Raw genomic sequence first — 24,033 nt, 5'->3', positions numbered from 1 at the left:
CCCTCCTCAGCCTCTGGTTTAGTCATTATTATAAAAAACAACACACAAAGCCCTGACGAAATTAGCTGATGAAGCACCGCAGCGTGTCACTGGGAAGGAAATTGAAAAGCTAATTTGCCTCGACATTTCTCGGTATAAACACCTGCAGTCCCGTGGCAGCTTTAAGTCACTGGAGCTCAACGTGCCCCAGACCTCCAGGTAGGGAAAGTTGCTAAAAAACTGATGCCCAGAGACCTTCCAGCAGCTCATATTCTGAAGTAAAAATGCTGGAGACAATGAGGTGCTAGGAAAGGAACAAATCACTTATCCCAAGATTTAAGAAAACCTCAGAGCTGGTATTTTTTGCACTTATGTCCTTCCACCCAAGCTCCCATGAAACTCCCCTAACTTTGTTTATAAGTAAACACTCTGGCTGGAAGACTTTCTTTTTTTAAAAGTAGCACTGAGTTCTCAAGGTCTACAAGCACACCAGTAAGTGCCCATGCAGCGATGGCAGGATTTTTCCCCCCCGTTACATTGCTGCCCAAAAATCTGGCAGGATTCAGCTTCAGCTGTGCTCTCCAAACAAGAGAGCGCTTCTTACTGCGCTGGCCAAGCGACGAGAGGAAGGGATTTTCGGACAGGACACCACAAGCAGCTGTCTGCGAGTGTCAACAGCTGGAAGTTGAAGCACGTTCCCCTAAAATAGAGGAGAGGGCAGCGGGAGATCGACACGTGGGGCACGATGAGGTGACAGACAAGAACAAGTAAGGGCTTTCCAATCTAGTCCCTACGGTAAATGTTGATAGCTCTTCAGGCCTGGGTTTTAAGAAAACATCAGTGTGACTAACAAATTTAGGAAGTCCTGAAACTAAATCTTGCGTTGTTTTTGGCTTAGTGCGAGGAATCGGCTTTAATGACAACCTATGGTTAGCTGTAGTCATTTTCTTTCTTCCTCATTGACATAAATGACAAGACTTCGTTAGCAGGGCTGAAATTAAAAACAAAACATTTCTCCCTGCTGCAAGGATGCTTAAGCATCCATTGACACCTTGTGAAAAGAGACAAAAACCATCTATTTCAGAGCAACTCCATCACCTTCATTTCAGTTTTCTCTAACATTTGACATCAGGAGTTTTGTTACTTTGCACATCCGTGACCACAGATTTTTCATAATCAAGATTAACAGCTGCGGAAAATGACTGTCAGAAGAGGCGATGCGCATTGCTGTGTCACAAAACTGATGTCTGGCTTAGGATAACAGCAAGAACCCGCTCAAAAGGAGTACTGTTGGGCAATGTGCTCTCTGATTTCTGATTTTTCTCAACGTTTTTAGGATTTAACACAATCCGATTACTAGCATGAGAAGTATCTGAATAGATTCAAGATTTTTATAGGGGGTGAAGTGATTCTGAGCTAAGCATTTTGCCATTTAAGCCTACGCGTGGGGTGCAGGGGAACTCCCAGACAGCATTAATGAAGTTCCTTTAACTGTTTGTAGACTTTTAAGTCTTACGTCCCCAATCTGAAATCAAGCTTGTGCACAGCATCAGCCCCCAACGGCTTCTTCCCTCATTCCCTCCAAATCAGGAGGCTTATTATCTCACTGTTTGTTTGCTCCTATGTCCATTTTTTTTAAATTTTTATTTTTTTTCAGAGGCTTCATGCTACCCTGCCCTCCCTGCAAGCAGCCAGAGGCTTCTCAGCATCCCCAGCACCACGCAGGATGTGCAGGAACTTTGTATGGACAGAGCTAACCCATCAGCAGCACTCACGGATCTCCGAAGCACTGGGACCCCGCTCTGCAGCCCCCCTAAAGCCTCCCACCCCACTGATGTGCCCACTGTAATTAGCAGACCCTTTAAATACTTTTTATTATACGTCTTTAAATATCGTACAATACTAATCTACCTTCCTCTCTCCTAACCACCTGCCCTTTTGCAGCCTCAACATTTTTTATTTATTTTATTTTTTTAAAGAGAGAGCCAATTACAGCATATAGAGAGCGATGTGGTTGGAGGTTTTATTGACGCTTGCTTGGAACGACCTGGATAGCTCTCACAGCTTTACCACTTGTGAATAATGGAGACATTTAAGAGCTGAAGTCAATAAGACGCGTGCTACATAAACGTGAGAAGTATATTCAGAGCGTGCTTCTCTTTTAGGGTGTTCCCCCTGCAGCCCCCATTAATTAATGCTAAGAGGTGGTGAGAACTCGTTAAGCAGCAAGGGCAAAACGAGGCAATTTGATGCCATGTTAGGTGCCCAAGGACAACAAATAAGACGAGGGGGGGAAGGGATGGCAGCACAAGGAACCGCGCTCACACCTCTGGAGGAGTTCCACATCAGTAACCACGAATGGCCAAAACCAAAGCAGAAGGATGCGGTTTGGTTTCTGTTTCACAGGTCTAAAGCAAGAGTGGTGCTTGAACACCATCAGATTTAGAAAAAAAAACAAATCAAAACCTGTAACAGATTGCTTGATTGCTTCTCCCTGACGTTACAGAACCGCTGCTTCAGGAGCACCTCAAGATGTGAGGAAGAATAAAGGACTAACAAGCAACGATTTGGGGAAGGAAGCTCGTTTCTCCTAAACCCTCAGTCCTGTTAGGAAGGGAATTATGCAAACGCCAAACCTGCAGCACAGCACAGACTTCCCAGGTCTTCCCAATCCAACGGGAATGCCCAGGTGTGAACTTCCCCAGTGGTGATTACGGGAAATAAAACCTCCCGGTTTACTGGAAGTAAGCAAAGGCAGAGGCCTTGGCATGGTCATCAGCATCTCCACCTGGCTGCAAAAAGCTTGCTATAGAAGTCCAGCTCACGGTACGACCAAGAAAAAAGCCTTATTGCCTGTGTAATGAGTTACTGGGCTAGGAGGAAAAATGGGGTGAAGCAATGAAAAACTGGGGATCACCCAAAATGCCATGGCTCAAGCAGCAATACCTTCACTCCTCTGTACTTTGCGTAGCTGAAACTCTTCATAACTAGTTGTTTGGGTTTTTTTGCATGTCTGTCAACAAATTCGTCTTTGATAAAAACATGTCAACCGCTCACAGCACGGTGACTGCCACATCTGTAGAGCTGACCTCAAGCATGTTTCTGCTGCACGCAGCTTTAAGCACGACGACGAGTCGCCGATGATTATTTCCCATCAAACCAGTGAGAATTTTCTACATGCACTGGAAATTTGACTTGCTACAAGAGTCCCAGAGGAGCTCCGGCTGATAAATCCTTTTTATTGCTGGAATACCAATTTGGCAATTAGGGGAAGGAAGGGGAAGGTGGTATTATTTTATACGTGCCATTGTTCGGAAGGGGCACGGGCAGTGAGACTCGTGGCACTCGCTGGCACTGCGGTGGGAACTATCCTGACTTTAAAGCGCCGTTTGCCATTTCCCTGCTCCCACCAGGGGAGCACAAAGGCACTCAGTTTGCACTTCTTGGAAGGCGCTGCAGCTATTTATAGCGGGCGCAGTTCAAGGTGCGTGCTGCTGCAGACAAGTGAATGACTTGTTTTCGCGGTAATTGATCTATACAGCGCGGATTATATAAACAGTTGTTTCTTGCTCATTTCCACTCCCCCAGCATCTCCCATGATAAAAATGTACTTGTCAATACAGCAGCTGCTATCAGGCAGCAGAACTGTTAGCAGCTGCAAGGTCTGTAGCTCGGAGCTCTAGGTGAGCTTTGTAAAGACGTGCAGAAAATACAGCTGGGAAGCTTTCGCACGCAGCTGTATACAGATTAGTGCTCTCTCCTGTTTCTCCTTCCACGCTATTCTTCCGCAGTTCACACAAAACACAGAGCCAATTTTCTCAGTTTTCCTTGCTGTAAAACCTGGTTTAAGCATTCGTGCACTGATCTCCTGGAGTTGTCCTACTGCAAACTTGGTTTCCATACCCTGCTTTTGGAAAAGACAGTCAAATTTCTTTTAAAGCTACTACTTCTACTTTAATAGATTATTATTTCCTGCAAGCTTCTCCTTACCTTTCTGCATCTCTGCATAGAAGATGAAGCTATATTGTGCCCGGGAAGCAAACGCAGTGTGTCCGAAGCCACCAACCTCTGTCTGTGCAGTGCTGTAGGACTGTATCATATCGCTCCGCAGGGCTGCGAACCAGGCTGCCTGAAATAGCCTTGCACGGAAGCAATCCCCGACCGTCGACAGAAGCGTTTCACTTCTTCAGACAGTGAAAAATTCACAGCATCAGGGAGGAGACGAAGCACTGCTGGAGACGCGGCGTTCTTCGGGCAGGGAGCAGCAGGAGCCGTGAGCGGGCAGAGATCAGGGGGTGAGGTGGTCAAAGGTGCGCGATAAGCAGGGCTGGCGACGCGGCGAGAGCTCACGTTCAGCACTCACAAACACGCACAGACCGGAGCTAAATTTGCCTTCTCACTTGACACCAGTCCCCGGGGCGAAACACAGACAACTGTCCTCGCCTCTCCACCCCCTTAGGGGAGGAAAAAAAAAAAAAAAAAAAGCTTTTTTTTTTTCCTGCACCTATTTATACCAGCGGGCTCTGCACCATCCTCACGCTGCTGCCCGGGGCTGGATGCACATCTCCGCGGCACGCAGGGCAGCCCAGCCACTGCTGGCCTGCCCCGCTCTCTCCAGTGCTGATATCAGAGCAAATGAGTCTGGGAAGCTGCTATAAACAGGCAGAGATGAAACAACTGAGCTGTTAAACGCAGGTATGAGTGTGTTTATTTTATCTGGCATCAACCGGTGCGTACCTTGTATCGTTCAGGTCAATCAGTTTATCAGAGCTTGATTGGAGCAGGACCCAAACAGCTGCAGTATAACTTCATGGCACAAGGAGTGTCCCCTGTGTGCAAATTCCTTATCATTTATTCATTTTGAAATGTAATTACAAGCTGGAGAAGAGAATCAAGGCTGGAACCTGGTTAGCGTACACTCAGAGCTCGGGGCTCTGCAACTCACTTTCATCCACAGACAGAAGCCACGGGAAAGAAGAAAAAACAACTTTGTTTTCCCAGCAGTGATTTACCCAGTTTAATTTTGCTGGTTGTGCATTGCAAAATCAATGCTTACCTAAAGAGCTGCCCGTTGAGCAACACGGCCCGTGGCTCTGTTGCAACTGGAGCCGAGCGCTGGGCGCTGCGCTCCCAACGCCGCTCTCCTCACACGTCCCCTCCAGCTCCGCTCCTTTCCACCCCACGGGAACCATGCTCTGCTTTTCAAGGCTTCAAAAAGTGCAGAATGCACAGCAGGATGCAATAAGCACAGCCACCTGACCTCACCTTTCGGCTCTGCTTTTAAGAAGCTACCTTACGGACTGGGCTTTGTGGTTTTCAGCCATGAGCGTTGGCTCGGTGTTAAGCGTGCAGAGAGCTGCCTGTCCCACTCAGAGGATCTGCAGGTCCCTGCACAGCTCAGCTCTCCCCAAAAAAGAAGGGAAAAGCCCCTGGATGTCACTGGTCTGAACCCACACTGCGGACATGCCCAGCCTCCTTTCTGGGGAAGGCCATCCTGCAGCGTTACATCGAGTCCCAGCGCCCTGCACTGGCACCTCTGCTTGCCATTACTCCAAAACCAGGTATTTCGTAGAGTTTTTAGGGGACTCACACAAAAACAGTACTAAGCAATCAAATGCAAAGGTGTTTAAGACTACGTGCTGGTAGAGAAAACTCCCTTCAAGCCAAGGCAGCAGCATATAACATTTGTGCAGCAGAAGGAATTGCAAAGCTGCCTTGCAATTTGTTCAAACATCAGCACCTTCAGACAGGAGTTTATTCCAAGAGGCGACGCAGAAAGCACAACGGAATTGCAAGACACCCGTGGGGGCGCCCCACAAAAGCTGGGAACTATTTTTCATCAATTTTCAACGCAGTGACTAAACTCAGGGCGTTGCATTAGTTGGGAACGTACACGTCGGCCCTGAGAGATGTCAGGGAAGTGCAAGTTTCTCAGCTGAACTTTTGCTTTCAGACTGCTCATGAAAACCCCGTCGGTCACCGGTAACGCTGCAATTTGGGCAGGCCCTGTGCTCCCCACACGACCAGAAGGTGCAGACACCGAGGGCTCTGCCGTGCCCCGTGTCCTTTGCTGGGTACCTGCCCCGAATTAGCGTCTGGAAGGCACTCCTCGCATCGCTCACAGCAAGGTGGTGCTTCGCTCTCCCTCCCGTAAGGGATGAAAGGTTCATTTATTCGGGAGCCGACTACGGTGGTTCTCCAGCTTACCTGGGAAAGCTTCCCATTCACCACAGGCGAGCGGAGTTTTCGAGACATGAATGTCTGTTTTATGAACATCTGCACGCCGTGAATGCTGCGAGTAGGGAAGTTATAAATGCAAGGATTGTGCACGCGGGCAATACATTATATCTCTTAGGGAAAAAAAACACTAGATGGGAGATGGCATAAAAGCCTAAAGCAGCACGGGTCAGCGATCAGACTGCCTCATCTTCAAATCCACGAGAACATCCCTAGCTGGGCCCTTCTTCTGGCAGCTCTCCCCAGTGCACTCGTTCAACAGAAGCAGACACACTCCAAAACTCACAGTCCAGGTGCTCCCTGGATAACAGACACAATTACAGCCCCATCACGTGCAAGCCCATCCCATGCAACACCGAGCAACTTCCCCACAAAGATCCCAAAGTGAAAGGCAGACAGCACAGGAGGCCTCATACCCTTAATGCTCAGCCACAATGCAAGACAATATTCTCACTTCAATAACCTGCCTACTACCCCCAAAATAGCATCCTATGGACTCAACCTTTGTCCAGCACAGCAGGCAAGACCCTGGAAAAGCAAAATCTGTGGGAGAAGGCAGTGAGGGAATGAAGGCGAGTCCCCTCCCTGGGACGGCAGCTTCTCTGAGCTCTCTTTTTCTGGGGCAAGATCACAAAGCTTTAGAAAGCAGCAGCTGCCTTGGGGCAGGACACGAAGCGATCTGCTCAGCTCTGTGCCATGCTTTGGCTCGCACAGAAAATGCATCATTTTTAGCGGTGGCAGCAAGCCTGCAGGTGAGCGCAAGTTAAAGCAGTGCTATTAAAGAAATTCCACAGACACACGAGGGCCAGCAGTGGAGATAACGGAGGTTTTACTCAGCAGGTTTCATCCACTGTGGAATAATTCCTCCAGATTTCACAGGCATCTTATCCACAGTCTGACACTGGCACCAGGATTTACCCCTCTACCAGAGGACTTTGCTTACGGGATGTTATTTTGTGTGCCTTTTCCTCCTGCTACAGCATCAAGGCCAGGTAAAATCCACACACAAATCAGTGTGATTAATCTGCTGCTTCCAGCACACATCATGTTCGGCTGGAACAGCTAATTTCACAGCTTCAGAAAACAGCAACAAATTTCACATCGTCCTGCAGCAAGCGGACTTCAGCTACACGCTCCCTTGTAGGACAGAAAAGCCTTACAGAATAAACCCAAGTTTCATCTGGGCATAGACCACAGCGCTGCAATAGTATGATCAATTGACAAAGTCTGCAAGCCAATTTGTATCAGCCTTTAATCAAGAGTTTCTAGCCATTTTCCTTTATTGTTGTCTGTGTTGAGGACAAATTCAAACTTACTACCACGATCCCAATACACACTTACTACCCAGAAGCTGTTTCCATAGCACGGCTCAAATACACAAGCAAAGGACACACGTGCCAGTCCCAATAATGCCATCACCTTTCAGTTATGCATGCAGAAAAGCTTTTTCCATCTACAGGATCTTCTAGCTGCTGCTGGTCAGCTCAGGCTTTCTCCTGCTGCTGTGCAGAAGAGGGCGAGAGACCAGCAGGCAGAGCTGGAGACCGGCCGCTGCACGAATTAATGCTCTCCTTAAAACCCGAGGAGGCAGAACCTGACAGCTCTTAAGTACCATCCACCACAGACACCAGCTTTAAAAAAAAAAATTGCCTCTCTCAGCTCAGCAGTTTGAGTTAAGAGCTCTCTTCAATAGCAATCCTGAAAGCAGGCCCCCCTCGACTGTTTTCTTAGCCCAGCTCCAATTTCCCTTTGAGGGCCAAGACTCACAAAACCAGAAATGTTCTCATTATTACAGCAGCTGATTTGACAGTGAAGAAATCAAATTCTAAGCACTTCCTTGTGTGTGTGTTTTTTAAAACAAATACTTGATTGCTTTGTTATACTGCACACATTTAAGTCTCCTTTCAATTTGCACAATTTTGGATACGATAAAACAGACGAGCACGACAGCATAAATAAAAGGGACAGAAGACCAACTGGCTATATACTGGATGAAATGCGCCCCCCAAAACCTCAGACTTTTAAGCAACTTGTACTTTCTTGCCTGTTTTCACTAGCAGTCATGTGCTCGTGCATGCAAAACACATGGCAGATGTTGGCTGGTGTGGGACGGAAAAAATTCGCTCTGGATGGCCGTACGGTGCTGAGTTCACTCTACACGGATGAGCTGCAGAGGTGCACCGAATCCTTCACCACACGGTTACCAGAAAGGCGATACAAAACAAAGAAAAAAACATAAAACTGAACAAACACTTCCAGCTGGAAAGAGCGAGGTTTGGGGAGGCTGTGATAAGAGGTTTTCTCACTGACTTCACCAGCACCCTGCGCTCCCCGCTGTGGGTAGATGTTCAGGAGCCCTGCGAGGCTCAGCAGCAGCAGGAGGTGCTGGGGTTCTCTTTTCAGAGCTCCCTCACAGGTTAGGATTATACCAGACTTAAAACAGCATTGGTGTTTTGCAGGATCAGACATGGAGCTGATGGATGGAGCCGATGCAGGCACTTGATGAACCAACTCAGTACGGGCTGAGGGGAGGGAGGGATAAAAGAAGAGGTCAGCTTCCGAACCTGAAGTATGGAGCAAGAACTGAAGAAGTGGCAGTGAACATTTTGGAGCCTGAATCACAAATCCTGCACTTCTTGGGCTGGGTCTACCTGAGAGCCCAACCTAGGAGCTGTAGCCTGACACAAACACGTAGAGAAAAAGTTCTGCTTCTCAGCTTCAGCTAACCAGCCCAGCCCAAGTTTCTACTCCACGAGTGCTTTTTCACTTTAGCTTTTCTTCCAGCCTGAAAACAAGGTATTGATGCTTCCTCTCGATTTCCTAGACATTTCAACAAGCCCCACGGGGCCCAATATTGCATTCCGTTTGCAACAGCTCCTGCCTACGGATTTGCCACAGCAGGCAAACGCGTTATGACATTGAGACCAAGACCCACACACGGAAACTCGCTGCCCTCTCCTCTAAGAAAGATCATCTGCTGGGCCCCCAGCCATGCCTGCAAGCTCCTCACCCCTCAGCAGGTATCGCTGCATCAGCTGAAGCCTCATCCTTTGGAGAACTGGCCCGGCTCTGAGCTAGAAAGTTGGCAAAATAACCAAAGTTGCAACGCTGCAAAACAGCTAAAGCCAGGGTTAAGTCACCTAATGGCTCTCTAGATAAAAGTTTTGGATTAAGTATGTGGTAATGGGATAATCTGTGAATAAGAGCAGACTTTTTTTTAATACCAGCAATTCAATCCTTTTGCATTAGTTATTTCTTTAATCAGGTATTACAATAGCAGAAGCTTTAACATTTCCAGCAGAAGCTTAAAACTTTTCCACAAAGGTTGACTGAAGTACAAGACCAGTCTGAGGCTGAAAGGCAAACCAGTTTCAGCACGGACTTCCTTCACCTTGTTCAATGCAAGTCATTTACAGCTTTGAAAACACGGCTTTGTGGTTGGAGGTGGAGTGTTTTAATGCATGAGTTTTTTGTTGTTGTTTAGACACAAACTGGTTTTTGAAGAAAAATCTCAAAATCACTCCCATGAGTTTGCTCATCAACATAGGCCCAGGCAATTTTACACTCCTGCTGCATAGGGTACGTAGCATGATGTCTTTGCAGCTTTGGTGTTAACCAAGTCATGTATTTAAGGGCTCTGAGTCCAGACAGTTTTATTTTATGAAGCATCATCATTTTCACCGTAGCCTTAAAACCTCTTTTCTCCATGAGCTACTCCTGCTTGCACCACTGCACGCAAAATTCCCAAACGGGTAAGTAAAAACAAGACCAGGAACTGAGCTGAACTCCTCTCACTTCAAATGGCACAGTAAAAGTTAGATCTTTCAAAAGGTTTCTGATTTGAAATGAGCCATGGGGGAAAAATACTCTGAATTTCTTCGAGAGGTTTTCATATTTGCAAAACAAACAAAAGCAATTCCAAAGCAGAATCCATAAACAAAAGGAAAACCCCACTTTGCTAGAAGGACTGTGTATCTATCAAGCTCATCGGCGAGATTCTTCTAGGCTGCTCAGGAGGTAAAATGAGGATGCAAGAAGGAAGCCTCCAAACACTCATTCCACCTCCTCATGCGCTCAAGAGCCTACCCGTCTCCCTGTTCTTTCCCCACCCTCTGGTCAGAAGCATTTCTGAAGGGATCACGGTACCACCAAGCTGCCTTTTTAACCACAGAAGGGTAAAGAAACCAAGAACAGAAATAAAAATACAACAATTGCGTTAAGACAGCGCTGTCCATTTAGTCTCAAGTGCATGCACGTCTGCCCCCAGAACGTCGCAGTGGCATTCACAGATCAGTCATTTAACATAAATGAATTAAAGAAATAAAAGATATTCTGTGTAATAAATAAATAAATAAATAAATCTGCTGCCATCCTGGTAGAAACCAAGTGGAAGGGGAGAAGGCCAGGCTTCAGGAGTACTAAGGGCAAGGACACGATCCGAGCCGAGATGTTCCTCATTCCCCTCGCCGCGGACAGAAATATCCTCAATTGTGTAAATAAAGCCTTAGTCAACAGCACGACAAATCCGTACACAGATAAATGTCACATGCTGACGTCAGTGCCAGCAACCTAATCAAAGTACAGCCTTCGTCTATTTTTAAACCCTAGTTAAAGTATTTAAAATAATAAAAAAAAAAATCATTAAAACGAGTCTTTAAGAAGAAAGCCTCCCACAACCCTACACGCCAACAGCACAGGGCTGAGGTATTTCCTTCTCTCTGGGCCCGGAGACACAAACCTGAGAAGCCAGCCCCAAAAGGGGCTGTTCCACCTGATGCGTCACTGCACTAGAAAGCAGCAGATAAGGCTTGGGGAGAGCGCACCCATCAGATTGGCACCAGCATTTGTATTGGAAATTTACCCAGACAGGTTAAAAATAACACCGCGAACATTCGCAGCCATGCTGAAGGTCGCTTTCCACAGAAGTGCTGTTTTTATACTACGAGCTCCCGGCGACATGTGACCAGCTATTGCTAGTATTTTTGTCCCCAGAAAGCACTCTGCACAATCAGGTTCCCTTGGCTCGGAATTAAGGTCACGGAGCCTGGTCACAACCAATGTGACAGAGCCGCAGCACAGCCACCAAGCCCAGCAGCTCCTGCGTTGACTTGTTTTCCTTTCCAAAGGCTCCTCCTCGTAAACACTCCACTGACTTATGTTAGAAAAAAAGGAAAAAAACAAAAAGGTCATTTCCTTCTACCACCACTCTCAGGCTTATGTGGCTGTCCATATTGGCCCCGAAGATGTTCACAAAGGCAGCTAGTCGTACAGAAGTCTCTTCACAGTAGTCAGATCTCTCAATTCCTCCAAAAAGAGGAATACGCTGTAATATGAAAGCTCCCCCAGGGATTCCTTCCTAGAGACAACAGCAGGAGACCACTAGCCAAAGAACAGCAGAGAGCAGCCTGTAAATTAGTATCCGAAGTTAGAATCTCAATATTCAGATCAGATTCAAGATCGAGGAGGAAAAAATCCAATTTTTTTGCGTCCATCCCAGTCTCCTTTGCTAATGTTCTCCACTCTCTGTACCCAACATGCTCCATACAGATCCAGCAGGCTGAAGCTCAAGCCATACACCTCTCCACCATGCTTGGGACTGAAACAAAACGACATCAAGTCCCCAAGCCTTCTGTCAGCCTCTCCAGCAAGCCAGGCCCACCATTCATTACCAAAGCTCGTTACTGCTTCACGTGGTGTTGGTCTCATTTCCAGAAGACCGCTGCCTGCCACCCAGCAGCATGTGGAGTGCCAGCTCTGGAAACCTTGTGCCCAGGGACGAAGCCCAAGGTGCCTTGCAGAAATGGAAGAACCCTTACCTGGCCTTGCAGAAATGAAGAACCCCCTCATTTGCTTCCTAATTCACAAGCATTAAGAACTTCTTCACACAAGAGCTTGACATCCCATGTTACTGGACCCCGCAGAAGTCATTACGCAGTATCAGGATAAATTTCAGCAGTAACCACGGATAATGAACTCCTTCCCAGGTGTTCTTGTCCACTTTCCAGGTTGTCCTTGAGAGAGGCAGCAAGGATTGGATGCTATTTGTAGAGGCTGGCAGCAAAAGCTCGCATTGATCTCGCATCCTCGCTCTTAAAAAGAAGGAACTTGCTGCTTAAAAGAAGCAAGGATCTTTCATTCATTGCCAGCACTTCCTTCGGCTGGAACATACAAGTGATTTAACAGTTTCTTAAAGCTATCCGTGGAACACAGATAAATGAAGATAGCAGGTTCATGAAAGATTCCCGACTTATTATTCCTTGCAGAGAGACAGAAAATAAAGGCCTGTTTAGCATCTAAGGTACGCCTAGCAGCAGCCACCCAGTAAAAAGCTGTCAGTGCACAATAAAAAGATTTTTATTCAGGGGAACATGAAAGCTTCATCCATAACATACTCCACAGCTGTCAGTGAAACAGAGCACCAAGAGGAACTGTAAATCAGCGGTGCCAAAGCCAGCCTGCAGAATGCTCCTGGAATGCCCAGCGCAGAGCGCGGCTCCCGGAGCTCTCCTGCTCCCCCGAGGCCTGGTGTCTGCACAAAAAAAAAATATTAAAAAAATGCATTTCCAGCCCCCCTGGCCTCTGCCAAGCACAAACTCCACCCCAGCCAGGTAGTGCTGTCCCATGAGCTTCAACAGACCGAGCAATATGGAAGGGAAGAGAGAGAAAGTCTGCAGCAGCAGCAACACAGAGGTTCAGAAACACGAGGGGAAAACAGGAGAATTAAAATCACTCACCGCCCCGAGATCTTATATATGCTTCAACTTGTGAAGATGCATATGAAGATAGATGGTTATCGATTCCTCTCTCAGCCAAGGGGTTGCCTTATTTAATGGAAGGCAGCAGAGATAAACCTCCTGGATAAACTATCAGTGGAGGAATCCATTTCCCCAACAGAAAGGATCAATGTTTATCCATTTTCCCTTTCATCCTCCCAGTCACACAGTGAATTTCAGAAAACAAGCTAACCGCAGCTTCCATCTGCTCTCCTCCTAGACATTTCTTCAGCTAGAGAAGCCACGGCAGAGCCTGCATCAAACCTGTTTGGACAGGATTTTCTTACAAAACTTAATCAAGCATGATAAAGAAAGCAGCTTCACTCGGAATGCTAAATTTAGTGCACGTCTGCAACCTGACCATATAACCTCCACGGCTGGACATACAGAGGTGGTCCCCCGGGACGAAGCAGCTTCGTTCAGCTTGCTTTAAATTAGAAATACCCTCGCTAGTAGATCTGGAGTAGCACACAGCCCTTAATTACATGAAAGAACATAAGCACAGAATAACAAAGTCTTTAAGCAAGAATCACGCTGAGAGCTCTCAAGTCCCCTGCAGCACTTTCCCAATCCCCCAACAAATAAAACTCCACATTCGGGGGAAAGGAATACAAAGTACATTTACTGTAATGCTGGCAGATGAAAAATTGTAATTGCTCTGCCTTGACATCTGGTTTCTATTTCGCTTCCATTATATCAGATTACATAACAAACAGATGATGCACTACATCTACCGAGTTCTTCTGCAAGTCTTGTGTGGATTTGCTGTTTACATTCTTGTTCATAAAAATTTCAGCTATGCCACACACACACACAGAGACAACATTCGAGGCAGACAAAAGGCATTAAAGACAAACGAGCAGTTTCCAGAAGGAAAAAAATAGGACTGATTTTGGGGGCGGGGAGGAGAGAGGGGTGTTTAAACCCACAAAGAGGAGATCCCATTCCGTAACTCGGGTCAGAAATTTATTCTGCACGTAACAGCCCTTGTGGCTGTGCAGCCAGAAGTTTATATAAATAAGCCACGAGGAGCACTCAGGTTTGCACCTAGGTGAAGCAGTTATGTAAGCAAGTCACAAATGTAATGATGCAAACACCAATTCCACGTGGCCCTGTCATGTTACTATTACCTACCGAAATGCGGCTCCACACCATGTGCCCCCTCTTCATCTCCTAATTTTGGCCTGCATGTTATAAACGCACACACACGGCTGTGTACTTCCCCCAGACTGGGGCTTCCAAATCATTTCTGCTGTCCCGGTGATTCATGCTCTTCAAAGCACACGGCAAATATGTAACTTTCAGAATCAGACATCTACTTTGCTGACCTCGTCCCCAGACACATTATAAACCTCCTTCTGAGTCAACAGCACATCCTTCCTTTGCAGCAATTCAGGAAGTCGTGCAGCGCTGGTTATGAAGCTGATTCAGCTGAACACAGGTGATTTTCACATGCCAGCGAGGTTTCAGTCTCACTTCGCCGCACCGAGCGCGTAGCGTACGGTATCAGAGGAGATGACGGGTTTCTTTCCAGAACGTGTCTGCGTGTGCTTCCCTCCCCAGCACTGAGAGATGCAACAAAACACCAGCATTTCAGACACAGGACATCGTGATAATTCCGTAATTGCTTTATTATTACAATACCATCTCTAAAAGGCTTCTTTAATTTCATATTTTAATTTCCTAATTTCATTCCCTACCCCCACGGTTATCAGGTAGAATGAATTCGCCCCTCAAACACAACACATGGGAAGGAAAACCCTTCGAGCTGCAAAATAACATTGCTCGTGCTGGTTCCTGAGGGCTTACAGCGCTGTGCCCCTCTCTGCAGTATGCTCAGGTTTTTATCCGGAACTGTGCTGACTCACCAAAAATCCCACATTCTCGGAAAATTGCATCCACAAACTATTTTCCATAGTTAAGAGCGTGCAGCGAGTGACCCCAAACTGCAAACCACCTCCAGACTTCCTACCGCACGCGTACTTTGTTTCTCTAAACTGCACCTTGGGCATCCAGGCTGAAGCATCCAGGTTCTCAGGCGCCCCGGTGGCAAGAATTACTCCATGCTCAACTCGGGTTCTCTGCTTTGTGTCTCGAGGCCTGAGCATCTCCCACCGCTTGCCATCAGGCAGGATGATGAGCACTGGCAGCCTGCTCAAGGACCAATCTTGATGATGGGATTTACGGCTTAAGTGAAGGCCAATTCCTGCAGGGACTTGGTGATTTTGGCTGACAACAACCTCATCGCCGCACGTTGTTTTTACAGGAAGCAAGCATAGGACCTGCTGTGCATGGGAAGAATAAAGCAGGTAGAGTAACAATAGCTGCAATTTGGGGGTGTAAGGTCTGTCCTGGAATGGGACCAGCGGGTCTTTCAGGAAAAAGGGAGCCTGACACGCAGCAGGCGTTGCATAAACCCAGCCGTACCCTCCTAGCGAGCTTCCTTCAAACGTGTGTCACGCACAGCCTCTTCCGAGAGCTAATTTCCATTTTTTCCTCTGCACAAGCCCACTCACAGGAAATCTTGCAGGATGCGTATCCCTCCGATACCTGAAGGCTTCAGTGAGTAACGTCGCAGGCAATTCCTCTGCCACCCAGCCTACCACCAGGAGCTCGAGCCAAGGCAGTGCCTACCTCCCTTGGGCAGGTAGGCAGGCAGCCACCTAGCGTTGCAGGCAGGTGAAAGAACAGCATTTCTGATACACCTCTAGTAGAAACTGAACAAATCTCATTTGTAATCGTTAAAACTGACAAAGAAATTAAGGCGGCGTTCTCAGTTGCCTCCAGCAGAGCAGCTGGAAGACCCCGGGAGATGACAGGGAGCCCAGCCACCCTGAGCCAAAATGAGAGCCCGAAGAAGACCACCAAGCTTTCTGCTGGAAATGTCTGCCAAGGCTCCCTGCTGACGGGACCTCTCTGAGTAGGAGGCTCGTGACATTTAAGTTGCAGCCGGATATGAAAATAATAAAAGCATTCACAGATAACAACTTGATGTTTTCCCATTTGCAAAGGCCAAGTTATTGGCTTCCCCCCCCCCTCCCATCTTATTCTTGCACAAATCTGCACACATCTACATTACGTGGTGTACAGAAACGCTGAAAGCATTAGTCACAGCCAGACAAATGGAAAAATATTCCAGAGCACCGTAGTTTTCAAGCAGCCTATCCCCCAGGTACTACAGGTACCTGCTGCCGGCTCTGGCAAACGCAGCAGCAAAAAGGATATTGTGCTGGTGGAAGAGAAGCACTTCTGGCCATGCCTTAACTGGTCTGTCATTAAGCAACAAGCAAGCAATTAATAGCATTAATCTTACAACAGAGAGACGAGCATGTTCAACTTCTTACCAGGAGGAGCTTTTCCCTCTGAACTTTTCCCCACTGCACCGTGTTCCTAGGAAGCTCGGGAAGAATTACACGAAGCAGCAGCAGCTTAGGGTGAGGGGGGAATGAGGAAAAGGAAAAAGCAACGCCACCTCCCATAACAAAATATCATCAAATCAAATACTGAGATACTTAAGGTGTCCTAAGCAAGTTCTGTGAAAACCAAGCAGTGAGAGATCAGCCCTGGGCAGGGCAGCGAGCAGCACAAGGCAGGCAGAGCTGCTCTAACAGCACCAGCGCTGCGCAGATGAGGCTGCAGAAGGCAGCTCCCTCCTCCAGCACATGGCTTGTGCCTGCCCTCAGCTGCCCCTGCCCCACTGTTTCTCTGGAAGCATCCGAATTAGTGCGCTTGCTTTTCCCATTTCACCTCCAAAAGCTCGTTAGATGCTCATCTCTTAACGCATGTCAGGGTTGCGTTGCATGCCTAAAGCAACACAACTGCAACAGCTCTCTTACAAATCCGAGGCATCACGGGGGCTGGCAGCGTAACTCAAAGCCAGCCTCCCTCTTCAGTAGTTAGGCAAGGCAAAATTTGTAATTGGGTAAGTAACTGGGCTAGGAAAAAGCCAGCAACCAGCTCGCACCAGGCTGTGCCAGCGAAGCAAGCTGCGGGCACCCCAGCCACCATTTGGACCCCAAAAGCCACGATGGGTCCAGCTTTCAGTGCTGTGAACACGCTCACTCCGGCTGTCCTGCAACATATTCCCAGGGCAGCAACCACAACAGGGAGTGGGCGACCACCTGGTGATGGAGGGGAGGAACAGCTCCACATGTCAGCGTGATGAATTAACACCTGATTGAACCCGTTCCAGCTCTCCAAGGCTTGCCCGTGCTACCTTAACTCGCTCTGAGTAAGACACCGTGCCCATACCATCCCCGAGCCCGTAGGGATGAGATGTCTGTAGCTGGGGAAGGAGCTCCAAGCTCTGGATTGTTCTTCGAACACCTCCTCCAGCTGATGGGGGGAGAAAAACAGCCGGCTAAGGGATCCTCTGAAAAAAAGCAGCACACAGCCACAGTCACAGCAAGTCCTCGAGCATGCCACGAGCAGAGCAGTGAACTCTGCGGGGAGATGGAAGGCTGCAGAGAGAGCCTTAATTTTATGCTTCACGCCATTTTTATTTAAAGCTGCATGAGGCAACGTGAGAAAAAGGAGCTACATGGCTCTGACTTTCTCGGAGGCCAAAATGAAAAAGCTGTTTCTTCAGCACCGAGATTTCAAGTGCTTATTCATTCCCGCATGTCATCTGTAAGCAAACTACTCCTCCATTCATTACAGGCTGGCAGAATGCAAAGGCGTCGCGCAGAAGTCTTCACTTTTACTATTATAAACGATGCTATTTTTGCCTTGAGCCTCCAGCATCACCAATCACATACCCTTCACACGCATCACCCCCAGCTCCCTCCGCTCAGCTATTGTGCCTTGCGAAGCTGGAGGTGTTTTCCTCCCGCAGCCCTACCTGGGGAGAGCAATCGGCAGCGAGTTGTGACATCTGGCTGCTCTGCCACGGCGCGGCAGCTTCGCAGGGAGTCGCGTGCACGCTCCTTGATGAGGCTCTGCAATTAATAACGGGCTGCACGTGGCCTGCAAAGCGCTGCTGACAGCAGAGCTGCTGGGATCACCGTCCCACCTGCCTCCCAGCCCCGCAGCTTTCACCATTAATGGCACCTTTCAATGCAGAGCACAAAAAATGCCACCGCCGCTCACTGTCCCCGGCCTCAGCACGCGCTGCGTTTTCTGCCCTCTCATCTGCTTCCACCAGCAGCAAGCCTTCAGCCCTGCTCAAATGCCAGACAAAACATCTTCAAGCTGCCAGCGTGCTCTCCGCTGGCACAGCCGAGGGCGCTCTGCAAAGGTCAGCGGTTTGAAAAAAATCTGCGCGACGTATCAGAAAAGCCTTACGAGCATGTGATGCTTGGAAGCAGAGCCTGATCCATAATTAGATGTTTCGGCGGTTGTTATCCTGGAAAGAGGTCCGCGGTGGCATTTCACAAGTCCAGGACCGGGAAACAAACCCGCACGGCCGTTTTGTTTTCTCGGTGCCTAAAAAAGGCTCAAGCTGAAACAATTCGGAGAGCAGCGGTGGTGCAGGCAGCACAGCACCGGCGAGCAGAGGCAGGGCTGCTTTAGTCGTGTTTAAGAGCCTTGCAGCTCAAATACCCCTGAACACATCTGAAGCATGAGCTAGGTGGGAGCTCCGAGTCAGTGATTTTCTTATTCCAGCCGGGGAATCAGCTGGCAGGCAGAGGGAAGCGGTGACAGTGTCCAGCAGACTCTGCCAGCTTCGATTTGGGAGAAACGCCCCAGTCCGAGCTCCCCTCCGTGCAGCTTCCCTGTGCACAAAGCCATCTCCACACCGGTTAGTCAGCAAAATTAACGTCTTGGGGGTGGCAGAATGGTTAAAAAAAAGGGGGGGGAGTGGAACTAAGATGTTAAATCACTTAAATTTACCAATACAGAAAGTGGACTGACTAACCCGGGTGTTAGCAACAACTAGCAAGTGGACGAAAGCAAACGAGCCAGCAGACATGATGGAAAGGCAGCCGTGCAAGAAAACAGAAAAAAAAAAAAAAAAAAAAAAAAAAACACGAAGAAAGCAAATACCGAGCGTTCTGCCTCTTTCAAAATAAAAGTCAGCCACGATCTCACGACAGTTGCAAAACACTACACGCACCTTTCTGCTGTGAAACATTTCCACTTGAGATATTAGGAAAAAACAGCGTAGTTCAAGAGAAATAGACCTATGTTCAATTTAATTATTTTGAGAGAAAAAAGTTTGTAGCACAAGAGTGCTTTCAGCACAACTCCATCTGAGCCTTTTCCTTGCTGAAGCCACCTATGCACGTGTCTAAATCAGCTAACAGCATCATGATTTCCATATAAAATTAAATATGGAATTATTGCCGCGATTTCCTCTTGCTGTAGAGATCCGTACTCTCCCGGAGCTCAGGAATCCGAGCGAGGCATCACGAGCAGAGTGCTTCACGCCATCCAGTCTCAGCCTTCTGAAGACTGACGTTTGCCTAGATGATGTCCAGCTGGCCAAAACCAAACACCTACAAGATGCTGCTCGGTGCATCCTGCTGCACGCCGATGCTGTCAGCGTGCTGGATGCCCTAGGGCCAAGAGAAATGGCCACCCCATCTCCCAGCCTGATTTATGTTCCTATTTACTCTCCGGTGACCAGGGCAATGGAAGGGGCGAGCACACCTTGGTTTAACACGCAGCTGGCTTTACTCAGCAGTTGGGAAGCTGCATTCCCTCTGTAATTAGCTGCCCTTCGCCCAGCATCACTCACCATACAGCCGACACCACACCAAAGCTCAGTTGGCTTACAGGTACGTCAGACTCCCAGACCCAACATCAGGCTTCCTGGGCCTCTGGCATTGCAAGGCCACAGAAAAGCACAGCCCGGAGCCAAACACATGCCTAAAGAATAATTTTCCCCAGTTCGTACAGGAGGAGCCTGGACAGCCACGTGGCCAGGCCGCAGCATCACACACGCTAACAAGCAGGAGCTGACCCGTACCCACTGGAAAGCTGGTATTTGAAACCCAAATCGGCCCCATGTTCTCCTTCCACACACAAAAAACGCCAAATTACAGATTTAGCAACCAAAGGAGAGTTAAGATAGGCACACACGCACACGTATAAACACATATGCAGGCATGAATACACAACCTGCATCCCTGAGCCAACTCAAACCCAAACCAGCCTTGTTGCTGTCTAACAGCACCGTGTAATCCTGAAGTGTCACTTTCTGCCAAAAATCCAGGCTGGGCACAGCTTTCTCTCAGGAGAAGAATGGCACAAGAGCATAAACAACGCCAGCTGACTTTACAATGAAAGCACGACGGGCGCTCAGGCTCTGCGCACCAACACAGGTACGGGCAGGCTGCTGCCAAGCCAGCCACGGTGCAGTCATCACCATCATCATCATCATCTTCTCATGGCTTTGCTGGCATCACAAGATCCGTCTCTGATGTAGGAGTAAAAAACTACACCAGGAAATATTAAAAAAAAATACTTTAATTCTCAAACCTCAAGCTTTAACAGGAAAAAAGATGCTCTGCGCAGATTATGTGTGAAGCTTGACCAAAACATGTAAATAGCCTTATGAATATTTAGCTTACAACTAAAGAGAGGAGGAGGAAGGGGAAGGGGAGACATCTACTCCAAAAACTTGGCACAAGATGAAGGATCCTGTACTAAAAAAACAGAGAGCTTGTCAAATCCCTACTTCAGGCTGAGAACAAGCCACACTTTCCTTTCTGGCAAGGAAAATGAACTGCAAGTGGACAGCTTTCTCATCAAATAGACATGGACTGTATCACTCAAAGTGTTTATAGCTACAAATCATACATGGGCCTGCCCTTTCAGGCTTACGCATGCCTGCAGGAGGCTGGCATATGCATCAGGACCAACAGATTGGTTTTTAAAGGACAAACAACTTTTCGGAAAGTTAAATAGGAAACAGTTGGTTCGATAGCAGCTGGCTTCTCAGAACGGGTGGAATTACATCAAAAACCTTCATCGGGAACGGTGCTTCTAAGAATTTTCCCCCCATCCCTCCACCAGCAGGCTTTGTTTTTATTTAGACACAGATTAAGAGAATTAAAAAATAAGTCATTATTGTAAGCTTTAGGAATATTCCTAATATTTCTAATGCCATTTGTTCCATCAAGCCTGCGCAACTACTCCGGTCTCCTCGGTGCCAAATCCACCGGTAGGGGAGCTCTGAGGCATTGGCACAGTGATCCAAGCCGGAGAAGGAAGATGCTTCCAGAAAGCCTGAACAGACTTTTTTTTTTCCCCTTTTAATTAAAATCAGTGCATTCTTTCAGGAGAAGCTGCTGTAGTCTCAGCGAACTGGCAGCCTTTATCCCAGCCTCCGATTCGCGCTGACAAACAGCTGGACGTGCATCGGTTCAGGCTCTTCAGCAGCTCCCTCAAGCCTCTCCCCGAGAACCCAGACACAGAAAGAAGCCTGTGTCTGAAGCATCAGGCTGCAGCTACCCTGCAAGAGGGGGAAAAGCATTGCTTTACATCTAACTCCATCACTTACACACATTTCTTCAGCGTGCCTTAACCACCAGGACATTTTGTCGCGTTAAATCATTGCTGCTCTAAGTTTCCACGTGTCTCCCTGCTTCGTTTTGCTCCTTTTCTGCTTGACTTTTTATCGGCGAACCGTGGACGGCTTTCAAGGATCAAGCTGCTCCAGCAAAGCGGCATCACTTCATTAGGCACTGCCATGCCAACGCCAAGCTGCAGGCTGCCACGGAGCTCACGTGCCGAGCGGCACAGCCGGTGCCACTCTGCCACCACCACAGCGTGGCCAGGGGGCACAGCAACACTGCACGCACTACACACTGGTTACTACTGATAGTAAGCGTGCATTTGTTTTTCCATTCAGTTATAATTAAAAAAAAACAGTATCAGTGACTGGAGTACCTGAAACATGTTGTCATCCTTGCAGTAAAACTCCGGTTTTCTGACGTCTCAGTGAACACATACAGTCACTACATTTCCTGAAAAATTCAGCCCTAAGCTGTCTTTAAAAGCTGCAGAGTTATTTACCAGGTCTCTCCCCGTCCATTTCTGGAAGCATTCAGCACCTGGTTTGCACAAGCAGAGTTTTTCAAGCAAATGGCTTCGTAGGAAGTTTCTTCCATCTGATTGCTGGAACCCTCTAAAGATTAAGTAACTGTTCCCTAATTACTTTGATCAATTATCCCAAAACATCCCATTCTTCTTTTTAATGGTATCTATGTTCTCCCTGACAAAAGCAAACAGTAGCTTTGCAGAGTTAGAGGCACAAAAAGGCAGCATGAGGAGCGATCTGACAAGCAAGCCTTCCCAAGGGACCAAAGGCAACGGGGGAAAGCAAGGTCTCAGCTCACCCCATGGTCCACAGAGAGGTGGGGAGCACAAAGCAGGCACAGCCCTAAGCTGCTGCAGGCGCTGTCCTGAGCTTGGTGGCATCTGCTTTTCATAATTCAAGCAGAACCTGAGCAATTGGGGTACAACCAGAAAGGTACTCGGCTTGCTCATAGTTATAAAAGTGACCACGTTTGTTCTAGTAACTAACCACAAATGCACCTAAAAACACTCTCCTTTTAAGACTGTTGCCATATAGTTTATATCTTTAAGATGTATTGTAATTCCAGAAACTACAAAAAGAGCAGTGCGGAGAGGAGAGGTGGCGGAGCGTGCCCAAGGTGTAACCTGAACTGCCGCAGCTCTGCTGTCCCACCAAGCACACGCATCCCGCAGCTCTCTTTTGGACTCAGCCCCTTTGCAGCTGCAAAATTAGCAACCTCTGGCCTACTTTGGGGCATGTTAGAGTCCAACCGTATTTACGCTGACAGAGACAAGCAAAGGTTGTGACGACTTATTGACGCAAGAGCTATTTCATGCCCCATGCCAGACATTAATCAGTGGAGGAGGAGGAATTCTCTTTAAGCACCCGGCAAGAAAGTGATTTGGTCAACTGCTAAAAAAAACAAGCTGAGGTCTTGCGTGACAAATGCAACTGAAAAAGAGTTAAAAGCAAAACTCTTACACAGCTGCCTGGTGAGAAAGCCAGAGTAAGACAGCAGAACCCAGTGACTGGACAGAAACATTATGCAAATCCCTTCTCGTGGAGAAAAAAACAAGCAACATAACATTAGTTCAGAGTCTTCCTGATCCTCTGTCAATATAAACTGATGCTGTTTCCTCAGATCACCTGAAATATATTTTGGTGGAGGCAGAGGTAACAATTAAAGTATACTGACCCTGCAAGGGTTCTACCTGCTGCAATTTGGGATGCTAAGAAGCAAAACAAAGGATCCCATGATCTATTTGAAGCAGCTACTGCACAGAGCCACGTTTTACAGGGAAAAAAAAGCCAGAATCTTGAAGGCAGACTGAATGAGCAGCATCACCCCTACCTGCCAAGAAGCCTTCATGATAAACCTGTCAAGAGTTACGAGCCTGCAGAACAGGCCTTCCACCTGCTGGAAAGAAAAAAAAAAATCTAATGCTAATCAGATACTTGCTGTCAGCAGGGAACAGATGCCTAAGCCCTTCTTCTTGCTTTGCAGAGCTGCAAGGATTGCATGCCTTCTCCTGGCAAAGGTTGTACGAGACCAGGGACACCTTGCTCAGAACAAAGTATTTGGAAGTTTTGGACTTTCTCTTGAAGTGACAGTCAAGGATGGACTTGGATGGACTAACAGAGTTTTTGGTTTAAGGGCTCTGGACTTTCTATTGTTCTGGGCTATTTTTTCACCAGGGAAGAGAAAGACAATCAGCTTGGTCTAGCTCAGGCTTTTACCTTGCTCCACAAGAGCAGCTCAGGCATTTTATAGAGCAGAAGCACACTACCACGGAAAAGTTTTAAACTAAGATGCTTCTTTTCATATCCAGCATAAAAAAAGGTCACAGTTAAAGGAGTGAAAAAGTCTGTTTGTCCTTAAATTGCATGATTTAAACAAACAGAATTTTTAAAATCTATCTCAAAGGATCATCTTTGTGCTTTTTTTAGTTTAAGTGCATCTCATTGAGCTGTAAGGTTTCTCTGCCTGAAGAATTGTCAATTGATCAAAAAAAACTGGACCAACTTTACAGCAGTAAAAAGAAAAATGCTGTCCTCTCATCTCTCAGTGAGCAAGGCAAC

General features: G+C 47.5%; 1 protein-coding gene across 17 annotated transcripts in view; it reads right to left on the bottom strand.

Annotated features, from left to right (window-relative positions):
- Window positions 1-24,033, bottom strand: part of HDAC4 (histone deacetylase 4) — a 233,279-nt gene that overhangs the window by 178,702 nt on the left and 30,544 nt on the right. For 3 of the 17 annotated variants that reach the window (XM_027461723.3, XM_038182534.2, XM_038182535.2), the window contains exon 1: window positions 3,970-4,414. The exons of 4 other annotated variants lie outside the window; for them this stretch is intronic. In XM_027461723.3, the coding sequence (XP_027317524.1) occupies window positions 3,970-4,078 (109 nt within the window). In that variant the 5' untranslated portion in view covers window positions 4,079-4,414. Of the gene's footprint in view, window positions 1-3,969; window positions 4,415-24,033 lie in introns of those variants that run through there. 10 more of the 17 variants (XM_027461722.3, XM_038182532.2, XM_038182533.2 and 7 more) reach the window with 5 other exon arrangements.

The sequence above is a fragment of the Anas platyrhynchos genome, chromosome 7 (genome assembly GCF_047663525.1).
Source record: "Anas platyrhynchos isolate ZD024472 breed Pekin duck chromosome 7, IASCAAS_PekinDuck_T2T, whole genome shotgun sequence".
NCBI classification, from domain to species: domain Eukaryota; kingdom Metazoa; phylum Chordata; class Aves; order Anseriformes; family Anatidae; genus Anas; species Anas platyrhynchos.
The sequence above is the reverse complement of the archived record's forward strand: the minus strand, read 5'-3'. Positions and strand labels throughout refer to the sequence as shown.